This window comes from Palaemon carinicauda, chromosome 5 (assembly GCF_036898095.1).
Source record: "Palaemon carinicauda isolate YSFRI2023 chromosome 5, ASM3689809v2, whole genome shotgun sequence".
Classification (NCBI taxonomy): Eukaryota; Metazoa; Arthropoda; class Malacostraca; order Decapoda; family Palaemonidae; genus Palaemon; species Palaemon carinicauda.
In genome coordinates, this window is record NC_090729.1 from 89,580,775 (window position 1) to 89,593,972 (window position 13,198).

At 51.4% G+C, this 13,198-nt stretch overlaps 1 protein-coding gene across 1 annotated transcript in view; it reads left to right on the top strand.

Annotated features, from left to right (window-relative positions):
- The first annotated feature begins 575 nt into the window (after positions 1-575).
- Positions 576-13,198, top strand: part of LOC137641369 (ubiquitin-conjugating enzyme E2 N) — a 417,577-nt gene continuing 404,954 nt past the window's right edge. The window contains exon 1 of the mRNA XM_068373857.1: positions 576-729. Coding sequence (XP_068229958.1) covers positions 697-729 — 33 coding nt within the window. The 5' untranslated portion in view covers positions 576-696. The remainder of the gene's footprint in view (positions 730-13,198) is intronic.

The window sequence follows — 13,198 nt, forward strand, 5'->3', positions numbered from 1 at the left end:
TTTTTACTGCAGGAATTATAAAAGATGTTAAAATTATTTAAATCTAGAGAAATGGCAATGCATGACTCATCCGAAAACAGGCGACATAAAAACACTGCGATGATTATTAGTATATATCCCTTAATGAAACATATTTTATAGAGACCAAGATCAATTATCCCTTCATCATCAATCTCCCAACTTTGAAAATATGATTAACTTGACTGAATATGCCAGTCAGAGAAATGGAAAGGAAAAATCGTCGAAGGTATAAAGATTCATCTTGTTAGTAATTCACTAGTAAGATAATTTTCAATTCGTGGGATTTTTATTGATTTAAGTGGGATTTTTATTGATTTAAGTTAACTAACCAAAGCTTTTTTTATTAACTAATCTGTTGGGAAGCCACAGACATATATATATATCTCATTAACACTCAAAACAAACATTCAATAATTTCTTACTATTTGGATTTCCCGCTCAACTTTATCAATTATCCCTAATGAGTACCTTGTTTAGGAGCACAACTGTAAGATTTTTTGGAACATAATTTAAAATGTTTTAACAATTTCTATCACAGTGAATATAAAAAGTTATATAAGGAAGATTATTTGAAAGACTTTCGCCGTCTGTGAAAGAGAGAGAGATGATAAAAATGTCGTTGTTGGAACACAACTGATTTCTGTTGACTCGCCGACGTGCGGAGATTTCTCGAAAATGGCTGCGGGTTTACCTCGTAGAATTATTAAGGTTAGTCACGCTATTAACAGGCTATTTTCAATATTAATCTTACCCGATGATCAAGTAGCTGTCAACTCCGTTGCCCGACAGAAATCTAAGGTCGGGATACGCCAGCGATCGCTATACAGGTGGGGGTGTACACAACAGCGCCATCTGTGAGTAGGTACTCAAGTACTTCTTGTCAACAAGAACTCGATTTTTCCTCTGTCGTGCCACCGGCAAGACCTACTTGGATACGCTGTTGATTCTGGAGTTGTTGTTCACGATTTGGTGATGTATTCACTCTAGAGTTTAGCCTTCGCTATTCAGGAAGCTTTATCATTAGCTTAGCAAGCTTTTGGAATTAATTTGGATTAATTGTTAACGAACTTTGCTAGATTTTGGAATTCCCCCTTGACTACTTCTACAATTCAAGATGTCTGACCAGTCTCAAGTCCCTAAGTACAGGCAGTGTAGCGTTAGGGCTTGTTCTAGGCGTCTTCCGAAGGCCTCCATAGATCCTCACACCGTTTGTTCCAATTGTAGGGGTAAAGCCTGTCAATTGGAAGATCGATGTGAGGAATGCGCTGGGCTTTCGGAATTCGATTTTAACGAATTCCTTAAAAATGCACGTAGGTTAGAAAAGGAGAGAATCAGGAGGAGTTCTTCTCGCTCTGTGGATTTTTCCTCTCCCCATGCCCCTCAACCTTTTCCTTCCCCTGTAGTGGTGACTCCCGACCCTGCTACTAGTGCTCAGCCATCCATGGCGGATATGATGCGTGCCATTCAGGCTCTCGGTGACAGAGTGGAGTCATTGGCTAATGGCCGTAATCAGCTTTTGGCAGATGTCAAAGAGCTGAAAGCGAAAAGTGCAGTGGGAAGTGTTATCAGTGCTAGTGATGTGAAAAGTGTCAGTGTCAGTGTTGCGCATGAGGGTACATCTGTGCGTGCCAGTCGTCCCCCCAGTCCGGGACCTCTTGCAAGCTCCCAAGCCCAGGGGAGAAGCAATGTCGAAGGACCAAAGGGTTCGGCAGGCCTTGATCAGCGTACGGATGTATCCTCAGTGGTTGCGGACGTATCTGTCAGAGATCGTCCCATCCACAAACAGACGAATGAGCCCTACCATTCCTCGTCTGTGGAAGAAGTTTCCAGGAGGAAACGATGGACCAAGGTTTCACGACCGCTCAAGCGTAAGGTCCCTTCCGAGCGAGTCCAACGGCCCAGGTGTAGCCACTGGGTCAGTTCGGACTCGCCGCAGTCTTCCGATGACTGCACACCTCCCAAGAGAGGTAGAGTGGTTCCACAACAGGCTACTGCTCCGTCTGTTGCTGCTCCAACCACGGTAGACCCTAAGTGGTCCATGCTGCAGACTATGCAGTCTCAGCTTGCTGCGTTCATGCAAGAGTATCATGCTGAGAAGGTTGACACTGCACCTGTTAACCTACAACCCGCCGAGGTTGTGCGCTCAGCAGATACTGCGGCTGCCTGCTCCCACACTCCACCTGTGAGAGCTCCACCACCGATGGGCAGTCCACCCTGCCAGACGCATGTTCTTGCTGCACCATCCGTTGACATGCGTGAGCTACCGCATCAGCAGTGGGAAGGTGCTGTAGAGCTGCCGGGTTCTGACACTATGCGGCATGCTCCGCATCCAATACGGCATGCTCCGCAACCCACGACAACCCCTCCCACGCACCAGCACTCTGCTTTTGTTGTTGCCAGCTCGCAGACTGACCAGCAGCGGCATGATGTTGGATCCGCAGCAGCTACGCATGCACCCGTACTGCCGGATTCAGCCGTTCAGCTTTCTGCTCTGCCTTTGCCACTTCCTACTCAGCTTTCGGATGATGGAGTATCAGATGACGAAGCTGCACATTTGGATGAACCGCACTCCGACTTTGAAGGGCCCAAGTCTACGCCTCCCTCCTTAGACTTTCGTAAAGTCCTTGCCTTGTTCAGGGACTTGTATCCAGAGCAGTTTGTGTCTGCAACCCCTCGCTCTCCTCCCTCCGAGTTTGCTCTGGGCATGCAGTCTGCTGCTCCTGCCTTCACCAAGCTTGTTCTCGCACGCTCATCCAAGAGAGCTTTGAGGGTTATGGGAGAGTGGTTGCAGTCCAAGAAGCAACTGGGAAAGACTGCTTTCATCTTTCCGCCTACCAAGCTTGCTTCCAAGTCGAGCGTCTGGTATGCCACGGGAGAGGAACCCGGCTTGGGAGTTCCTGCCTCTGCCCAGGGCGACTTCTCAAGTCTGGTTGACTCTCCCCGCAGGTTGGCTATGAGACGATCGAAGATCTGCTGGTCCTTTTCTGACATGGATCATCTGTTGAAGGGAGTCTTTCGTGCCTTTGAGATCTTCAACTTCCTCGATTGGTGTTTGGGAGCTTTAAGCAGAAAGACTTCCCCTTCGGATAAGGACTCTGCCATGCTGATCATGTCTAGCATGGACAAAGCCATTCGGGATGGGTCTGGTGAGCTTGCGGCTTCGTACGTGTCGGGAGTGCTTAAGAAGAGAGAACATCTTTGCTCCTTCTTATCGGCTGGTATCACCCCTTGCCAGAAGTCAGAGTTGTTGTTTGCTCCTCTCTCCAAGTGTCTGTTTCCGGAGGAGCTGATCAAGGGGATGGCTGCCTCGCTTATCCAGAAGGATACCCATGATCTGATGGCATCTTCCGCACGTAAGGCTAAAACCTTACCTTCCGTGCCTAGACCCTTCCGCCCTGCAGCAGTAGACACACCTGCAACTAGGTTCATCCCGCCCTTTCGTGGCAGAACCTCCAGCAGAGGAGGTACCCGTGCCGACAGTCAACGTGGCAAATCCAAGAAGGGTTCCAAGTCCGCAAAAGGCAAGTTCTGACTGCCTTCCTCTCCAGACATTAGTGGGAGCCAGACTCAAGACCTTCTGGCAAGCTTGGGAGAGCAGAGGTGCAGACGCTCAGTCTGTGAAGTGGCTAAGGGAGGGATACAGAATTCCGTTCTGCCGCAGTCCCCTTCTAGCTACATCTCCCATCAACCTCTCTCCCAACTACAAGGAGAAGGACAAGAGGCTAGCGTTGCAACAAGAGGTGTCGCTCTTGCTACAAAAGGGAGCGGTAGTCATAGTCCGGGATCATCAATCCCCGGGCTTCTACAACCGTCTCTTCCTGGTAGCGAAGAAGACAGGAGGTTGGAGACCGGTGCTGGACGTCAGTGCTCTCAATGCTTTTGTCACCAAGCAGACGTTCACGATGGAGACGACGAAGTCGGTCCTAGCAGCGGTCAGGAAGGAGGACTGGATGGTCTCGTTAGACCTGAAAGACGCGTACTTTCACGTCCCCATCCATCCAGACTCCCAACCTTTCCTAAGGTTCGTCTTTGGAAAGGTTGTGTACCAGTTCCAAGCCCTGTGCTTTGGCCTAAGCACGGCACCTCTTGTGTTTACCAGACTGATGAGGAATATTGCCAAATTCCTTCACTTGGCAGACATCAGAGCCTCCCTCTATTTGGACGACTGGCTTTTAAGAGCTCCAACAAGTCGTCGCTGTCTGGAGAATCTCAGATGGACTATGGATCTGACCAAGGAATTGGGCCTCCTGGTCAATATAGAGAAGTCCCAGCTTGTCCCATCCCAGACCATTGTCTATCTAGGTATGGAGATTCAGAGTCGAGCTTTTCGGGCTTTTCCGTCGGCCCCAAGGATCAATCAAGCCCTAGAATGCATCCAGAGCATGCTGAGAGGGAACCGATGTTCGGTCAGGCAGTGGATGAGTCTAACAGGGACACTTTCATCGCTGGCCCAGTTCATCGAGTTAGGGAGACTCCACCTCCGCCCCCTTCAGTATCATCTAGCTGCTCACTGGAGAAAGGACATGACGCTAGAGGCGGTCTCAGTGCCTGTTTCCGCGAAGAGATGAGATCTATGCTAACGTGGTGGAAGAACAGCATTCTTCTCAAGGAAGGTCTGCCATTAGCTGTTCAGACCCCCGACCACCGTCTCTTCTCGGACGCATCGGACACGGGCTGGGGTGCGACACTGGACGGACAGGAATGCTCGGGCACGTGGAATCAGGAGCAAAGGACACTTCACATCAATTGCAAGGAGTTGTTGGCAGTTCATCTGGCCTTGATAAACTTCAAGTCCCTCCAGCTAAACAAGGTGGTGGAGGTGAACTCCGACAACACCACAGCCTTGGCTTACATCTCCAAGCAAGGAGGGACTCATTCGAGGAAGTTGTTCGAGATCGCAAGGGACCTCCTCATTTGGTCAAAAGATCGAAAGCTTTCGCTGGTAACGAGGCTCATTCAGGGCGATATGAATGTCATGGCAGATCGCCTCAGCCGGAAGGGTCAGGTCATCCCCACAGAGTGGACCCTTCACAAGAATGTTTGCAGCAGACTATGGGCCCTGTGGGGTCAGCCCACCATAGATCTATTCGCTACCTCGATGACCAAGAGGCTCCCGATGTACTGTTCTCCGATTCCAGACCCTGCAGCAGTTCACGTGGATGCCTTTCTGCTGGATTGGTCCCATCTCGACCTGTATGCGTTCCCGCCGTTCGAGATTGTCAACAGGGTACTTCAGAAGTTCGCCTCTCACGAAGGGACACGGTTGACGTTGGTTGCTCCCCTCTGGCCCGCGAGAGAATGGTTCACCGAGGTACTGCAATGGCTAGTGGACGTTCCCAGGACTCTTCCTCTAAGAGTGGACCTTCTGCGTCAACCTCACGTAAAGAAGGTACACCCAAACCTCCACGCTCTTCGTCTGACTGCCTTCAGACTATCGAAAGACTCTCAAGAGCTAGAGGCTTTTCGAAGGAGGCAGCCAGAGCGATTGCCAGAGCAAGGAGGACATCCACTCTCAGAGTCTATCAGTCTAAATGGGAAGTCTTCCGAAGCTGGTGCAAGGCGAATGCAGTTTCCTCAACCAGTACCACTGTAACCCAGATTGCTGACTTCCTGTTACATCTAAGGAACGTAAGATCCCTATCAGCTCCTACGATCAAGGGTTACAGGAGTATGTTGGCAGCGGTCTTCCGCCACAGAGGCTTGGATCTTTCCACCAACAAAGATCTACAGGACCTCCTTAGGTCTTTTGAGACCTCAAAGGAACGTCGGTTGTCCACACCAGGCTGGAACCTAGACGTGGTTTTAAGGTTCCTAATGTCATCAAGATTTGAACCGCTCCAATCAGCCTCTTTTAAGGACCTCACATTAAAAACTCTTTTCCTCGTTTGCTTAGCAACAGCTAAAAGAGTCAGTGAGATCCACGCCTTCAGCAGGAATATAGGTTTTACATCTGAAACGGCTACATGTTCCTTGCAGCTCGGTTTTTTTGCCTAAAAACGAGCTTCCTTCCCGTCCTTGGCCTAAGTCGTTCGAGATCCCAAGCCTGTCCAACTTGGTGGGGAACGAACTAGAGAGAGTACTTTGCCCAGTAAGAGCTCTTAAGTACTATTTAAGACGGTCAAAGCCATTACGAGGACAATCAGAAGCTTTATGGTGTTCTATCAAGAAGCCTTCTCTACCGATGTCTAAGAACACAGTTTCTTACTACATCAGGCTTCTGATTAGAGAGGCACATTCTCATCTGAAGGAAGAAGACCTTGCTTTGCTGAAGGTAAGGACACATGAAGTTAGAGCTGTCGCTACTTCAGTGGCCTTCAAACAGAACCGTTGTCTGCAGAGTGTTATGGATGCAACCTATTGGAGAAGCAAGTCAGTGTTCGCATCATTCTATCTCAAAGATGTCCAGTCTCTTTACGAGAACTGCTACACCCTGGGACCATTCGTAGCAGCGAGTGCAGTAGTAGGTGAGGGCTCAGCCACTACATTCCCATAATCCCATAACCTTTTTAATCTTTCTCTTGAATACTTTTTATTGTTGGTTTTTGGGTTGTACGGAAGGCTAAGAAGCCTTCCGCATCCTGGTTGATTTGGCGGGTGGTCAAATTCTTTCTTGAGAAACGCCTAGGTTAGAGGTTGTGATGAGGTCCTTTAGTATGGGTTGCAGCCCTTTATACTTCAGCACCTAGGAGTCGTTCAGCATCCTAAGAGGACCGCTAGGCTCAGTAAGGAAGACGTACTTAAAAAAGGCAGAGTAATAGTTCAAGTCGACTTCCTTACCAGGTACTTATTTATTTTATGTTTGTTATTTTGAATAACTGCTAAAATGAAATACGGGATACTTAGCTTCTTTTGTTAACATGTATGCTGGTCTCCACCCACCACCCTGGGTGTGAATCAGCTACATGATCATCGGGTAAGATTAATATTGAAAAATGTTATTTTCATTAGTAAAATAAATTTTTGAATATACTTACCCGATGATCATGAATTTAAGGACCCTCCCTTCCTCCCCATAGAGAACCAGTGGACCGAGGAGAAAATTGAGTTCTTGTTGACAAGAAGTACTTGAGTACCTACTCACAGATGGCGCTGTTGTGTACACCCCCACCTGTATAGCGATCGCTGGCGTATCCCGACCTTAGATTTCTGTCGGGCAACGGAGTTGACAGCTACATGATCATCGGGTAAGTATATTAAAAAATTTATTTTACTAATGAAAATAACATTTTAACGTAATGACTGATTTGGGTACTTGGTGTCATGTATATTTAGTGTGAATCAGCTACATGATCATCGGGTAAGATTAATATTGAAAAATGTTATTTTCATTAGTAAAATAAATTTTTGAATATACTTACCCGATGATCATGAATTTAAGGACCCTCCCTTCCTCCCCATAGAGAACCAGTGGACCGAGGAGAAAATTGAGTTCTTGTTGACAAGAAGTACTTGAGTACCTACTCACAGATGGCGCTGTTGTGTACACCCCCACCTGTATAGCGATCGCTGGCGTATCCCGACCTTAGATTTCTGTCGGGCAACGGAGTTGACAGCTACATGATCATCGGGTAAGTATATTAAAAAATTTATTTTACTAATGAAAATAACATTTTAACGTAATGACTGATTTGGGTACTTGGTGTCATGTATATTTAGTTCTACAAGAAGCTCTCCCCATTTAGATAGATTTTTTTGACTAGGCTGATGCATGGCCAGTACTGTACCAGGCCAGCATTTTAAGTCTGCATATTTAAACTTTCCGAGTATTTTCTCCTCAAGCAGCAACACTGTTGAACTAACAGACTGATGTTGGCACAGGAGACATTGTTGGAAGAACATATGATTCTCGCTTGATGGTCAAAGTCAGACCTCCGGTACTCTTAAAATCTTGAAAACCACCGTAGAAAGCTTTGTTGATGTTACACGGTAAAACATTCCAAGCTTTGCCAGTCTACGGTAACCCTTAGATGATTATTGGTTGATAATATCGGCGAGCGGTAATACATTCTAAATCATGCTAGTCTGCGGTAACCTTTGGATACTAGGCCGGATTCCACCAAGTCAGGTCGAAAGAACTATCGGTAACCCCTTCGACTGCTTATCGTCTTTCTTTTCCATAATTGTTGCTATCAGTTAGGTAGTTAGCTAGGTTACCATTGATAATGCTGCCTGACTGATTACCTCGCTAACACTAATCTACCACTTACTGAAGGTTACAGGATGACTAAAGACATCTTGCGAAGTGATCACTTTGTGAGCAAACCTTAACATTTTGTTAACTGAAGAGGCTCGGTCACGGGGTGTCTGTAGTTTTTGGGGACAGGGCAATATCTTTCTTATTACTAGCCAAATTGCTTTTCATTATGGGGAAGATGTTCTTTACAATGATCTAACATACCATAATATGATGTTATTTTATCATTTTGAATAATATCACAATTTAACTTTACCACGGCAATATTTTCTAAGTTCAGCACGGTCTGAATGCAAGTCACGTATGTATTGAATGTAGGGAGTGGTCTACCTCCCAGTGGGAGAGGTTTGCCCGGCACCGTAAGAAGGCCAAAAGGGATCTTTCTCCTTCAGAGGCTTCTCTGAAGAGAGAAAATTCCAGGACTACTTCCGTTGCCCTTTCCTCCTCCGAAGCTCCCCCTCGAGTGGCCTCTTCCGAGAGGCCGGCGAGTGGTAGCGTAGACTGCTGTGCTTTTGACCGATCACGGGCAGCTGCCCCTCTTCCTCCGGAGGAGGGTTTTGTTTCTAACAATGATTTATTGCAGCTTTGGGCTTCTTTGGGGCTTCAGGGTTCGCCCTCCAAGGAAGCCCTGTTTGACATGATCAAATTGGCTGCAGCCGTCAAACAATCGCCAACTACAGCGGAAATAGATCCTCTGTCTGTGGTTGACGTTGTTGTGACGGAGACATCCCGTGGGTCTAGCCAAACTCCCGTTCCTGTGGCTGAGGTTGCTGAAGGCTTAGACTCTCCCTCCGAACATCCTTCGAGGGAGGATCTAAGTCCCACGGTCTTTCCTGCCGCCGATTCTCCCCCTCGGGGGAGTTCGCTTACAGAGACTCCTCTTTGGAGGCCCATCGATGGTCGGCTTGCTGATCCCACGGCCCCTCGTGGGCGTATAAGGCGGAAGGCTCGTCCTCCCCTTCGCCATAGAGGCCTTCCTTCCCCCTTACAAGGGGGTTAAGAGGCGCCTCTTCGGCTCGTCGTCGCCACAATCCTCTGCGGAGGAGATGACTCGCCGTTCTCCTGTCCTGCCAGCTACCAACCTAGACCTCTCCGAGGATCGTTCGCAATCCCCTTCGGAGGATGGTTGTCCTTCGATACATTGTGACCTGTCGCCCAGACCATCCACTTCCAGAGTTCCGGATGCGCGTGACGTGCCACCTGTTACTGCCACTGCGCAGTCTCCGGGCCCTTCAGTCTGAAGGGTCTTGAGCGCAAAACTGCGCCTCTTGCCCTCAAGCGCCAGGCATCGCCTGAACGCTCGCCTGCTGATGTTGCTGCTGCTCCTGACTTAGCGCCTCGACGCTCACCCTCAGGCGTTCGCGCCTCCGTTCCTGTTACGCACCAGGGTCCCCCTGCTCGCCCACCCCCTTCGGCGCCCCGGCCCCCTCCAGCAGTTCCTGAGATAGCGTGCCAGCGCTCACCTGCGCATACGCGACCAGTTCCTTACACAACGCTCCAGCCCTCATCTGCGCATGTGCACCCAGTTCCTGACACGGTGCTCCAGCGCTCACCTGCGCATACGCGCCCACCAGCAGTTCCTGAGATAGCGCGCCAGCGCTTGCCTGCGTATACGCGCCCAGTTCCTGACACGGCGCTCCTGCGCTCACCTGGGCATACGCGGCCACCTGCGCTCACGCACCCTCCGTTTCCTGCATCGTCGCGCGAGGTCTAGGAGGCACCTAAGCTGACGCACAGGTTCATACGGACTCGTCGCGCCCGTCTGGGGAGACGCGCTACACGCGCCCACGTGCGGTTCCAGCTCCAGCGCTCACCAACGCGCCCTCGCGCTGCGACTTCTCAAGGCGTCGCCCAGGAGGCTCCCAAGTTAGCGCACGGGCGCTCACGGCCGCCTCTGGGCTCTCCCTCCAGACCGCGCGAGCTTGCATCTGATGCAACCGCGCACGACGTTCTGGTAACGAGCCCTGTTCCTGCTACACGCCCCGTTCCTGTATTCAAGGCGACTAAGGTAGCCCTTCAGCGAACACCAGAGCGTCCTCATCCAACCCTGCGCGGCCGCCGCAACAACGCACTCCGGTGTGACCGCATCCTGATGCGCGGCCAATGCGCCCACAGGCGAGTGTGCCGGTCTTATCCGACCAGCGCCAACGCTCCATCCAGGTCGCTCGCGACCCTGCTCCAGCTCTGACGCGCCCTCGGCCGGTTCTTCCGGACACGCGCTCAGGCGCCCCCGTTATCTCGCGCCCTTCGGGGTTGCACCAGGTCGCTGCGCGCCCGCGCGTTCGGCCGGCTCCTGCTCGCGACCACGCTCCCGCTCCAGCCGCTGCGCGCTATCGCCAGCGCGCCATCGCTCCTGATTCCCCGCCTGCGCGCGAGTTTCCAGTATCGCGCCTGTCATTCACGCGCGACCCTGACCAGGGCCCGGCTTACGAGCCCCAGCGCGAGCGCCGCCAGGCGGACTCCTCTTCGTCGCGTTCCTCTCCCCGCAAGCGCAGACCAGCGCGCTCGCTGGAGGAGGGGCGCTTCCCGGACAGGTCTAGGGACTCTTCTCTTTCAGTCCTGCAGGCGAACCCTCGTTTGTCGACTCCTCCTAGGGATCCCTCGATCCCCTTCCCTCCAGAGGGGGTGTCAGACAGCAGCCCTGGTTCGGCACCCTAGTCAGAGCACTTGTGCAGGTTACTAAGCCCGCCCTCTCTGATTCGGGCCACGAACCAGCGGCAGCTTCCTCCCCCCTGAAGAGGAAGAGAGGAGTCTCTCCCATGGAACCTCCTCCGAGGCCTATTCTGTCTCCTTGCAGATCCTTGCGCAAGACTCCTCCCCCCCCAGACCTTCTCGCCCTCCCCTGAGGAGGAGGATTACCCCTCCTCAGGAGAGCCGGATGAGCCGGAACACTCCCCCATCGCACCAATGGGGAGGCTCTGCCTCTCCCCGAGAGGTCTTCTCGTCCAGAGGTGGAGAAGAGCCTGCCCCCTTCGCTACTCGAGTCCTGTATCCCGCCCAGGAGGGAGCCTAAGGACTCTTAAGACGATTCACAAATCGTCAGCGAGGATCAGGCAGGAACCGACTATAGCCGTCGAGGATGTCCACGTGCCCCCCCAGGAAGAGCCACTGGGGACGGGAGACTTCGCTGCAAGTCCTTCGGGAGGAGAGCACCATGAGTCAGAACACGTGTTCTGGCAAGTCCTGACCCTCATGAGGAACCTTAATGGGATCCCAGACCTTGAGGTCCCACCTTGTGAAGGGAAGGACACGGTCCTGGACCGCGTCTACGGCACCCAGAAACCCTCTAGGGCCAGTGCAGCTTTGCCCTGGTCTCAAGGGATGAAGAGTGCCAGGGACAAGGTCGAGGGCCAGCTCTCTGAGCTTGCTCCTCCAGCAGATTGAGTGTCGGTAATAAGCTCCTCCCTCCTCCTCGAGTCCACCAAAGGAGGTACTTTGAGATCCTCGAGGAGTCTTGTCTGAGTCTTCCCTTACACCACTCCGTGGAAGAACTCACAGGGGGAGTCCCTCTTGAGAGAGACTCCAACCGGCATGTGTCCTCAGCCACTGAGATCCTGAGCCAGGAGAAGGTCACCAAGTGCGCCATGCAGGCGACTTCGTGGCTCGACATCTGGCTGGAGTCTCTGGGCATCCTGGTGCGGTCCGAGGACCTCTCCAAAGAAAGCACCAGGAAAGCGCTGGAAACCTTTCTTCTCTCGGGCACACAGACCATTGAGTTTCTGGCCCACCAAGTCTCGAGCCTGTGGGCCAATACGATCCTAAAGCGTCGGGACGCTGTGGCCGAGAGGTTCCGTCATAAGGTACCCAGTGCAGAGGCTAGCAGGCTCAGACACACTTCCGTTCTCGGTAAGAGCTTGTTTGAGCCATCCACAGGAGTCTACCAGGCGAAGTGGCGAGTTTTCTGTGGTTGGTGCTGTGGAAGGGGTATCTCTCCCCTCGATGCCACTTTACCAGCAATAGCGGAGTTCCTCGTTTATCTGCGGGTGGAAATGTGCCTTTCAGTCTCGGCAGTGAAAGGCTATCGCTCAGCCTTAAGTCTTGCCTTCAGGCTCAAACGAATGGACATTTCCTCCTCGCTGGAACTGTCTCTCCTCATAAGGAGTTACGAACTTACCTGCCCTCAGTCGGAAGTGAGACCTCCTCCTTGGAACGTGGTTCGAGTTCTCAGGTCTCTTTAGAGACCTCCCTACGAACTATTACGCCAGGTTTCTGATCGCCACCTTACCTGGAAGACAGTGTTACTGCTAGCTTTGGCCTCGGCCAAGTGAGTCAGTAAACTTCATGGTCTCTCCTACGACGTCGCCCATTCAAGGGGATGGGGGGAGGTAACGTTCAGCTTCGTCCCTAAGTTTGTTGCCAAGACTCAGAACCCGGGAGTGCCGGACCCAAGGTTCGACTCCTTCCAGGTTTCGAGTCTCCGTTCTGTAACAGATGACCCAGACCATTTCCTACTGTGCCCAGTCAGGAGTCTGAGGTTGTATATTAAAAGAACAGCTGCAGTTCGCCCCCAGGTGCGAGCTTTGTTCGTGAGCACCGGGGAGACGAAGAGGAAGGTCACCAGGAATATCATCTCGGCCTGGATTCGCAAGGTAATTCATCTGGCCTTGAATCCTGACCCTCCTCCGTCACGTCGCCCTAGGGCGCATGACGTCAGGGGCGTGGCTACGTCCCTGGCCTTAAAGAAGAACTTTTCAATGACGCAGGTCCTGCAAGCTGGGGTGTGGAAACGTCAGACCACCTTCACACCCCACTACCTGCAAGACGTAACACACGAGGCTCGATACGTTCTCTATCGGCCCTGTGGTGGCTGCACAACTGCTGGTCTAACCTCAGGCTCCTTATTGGACAAGTAGCAGAAGGTTGAGGGCATTGTTACCCGGTTTTAGTCTTGTGTGAATGAAAAGATCTGTCTGGCCCTTATTCTTTTCTTCATCCTCTCCTCCCTTGGAGAAAGCAGCATCCTGGGTCCTTTGCACAGCTGAC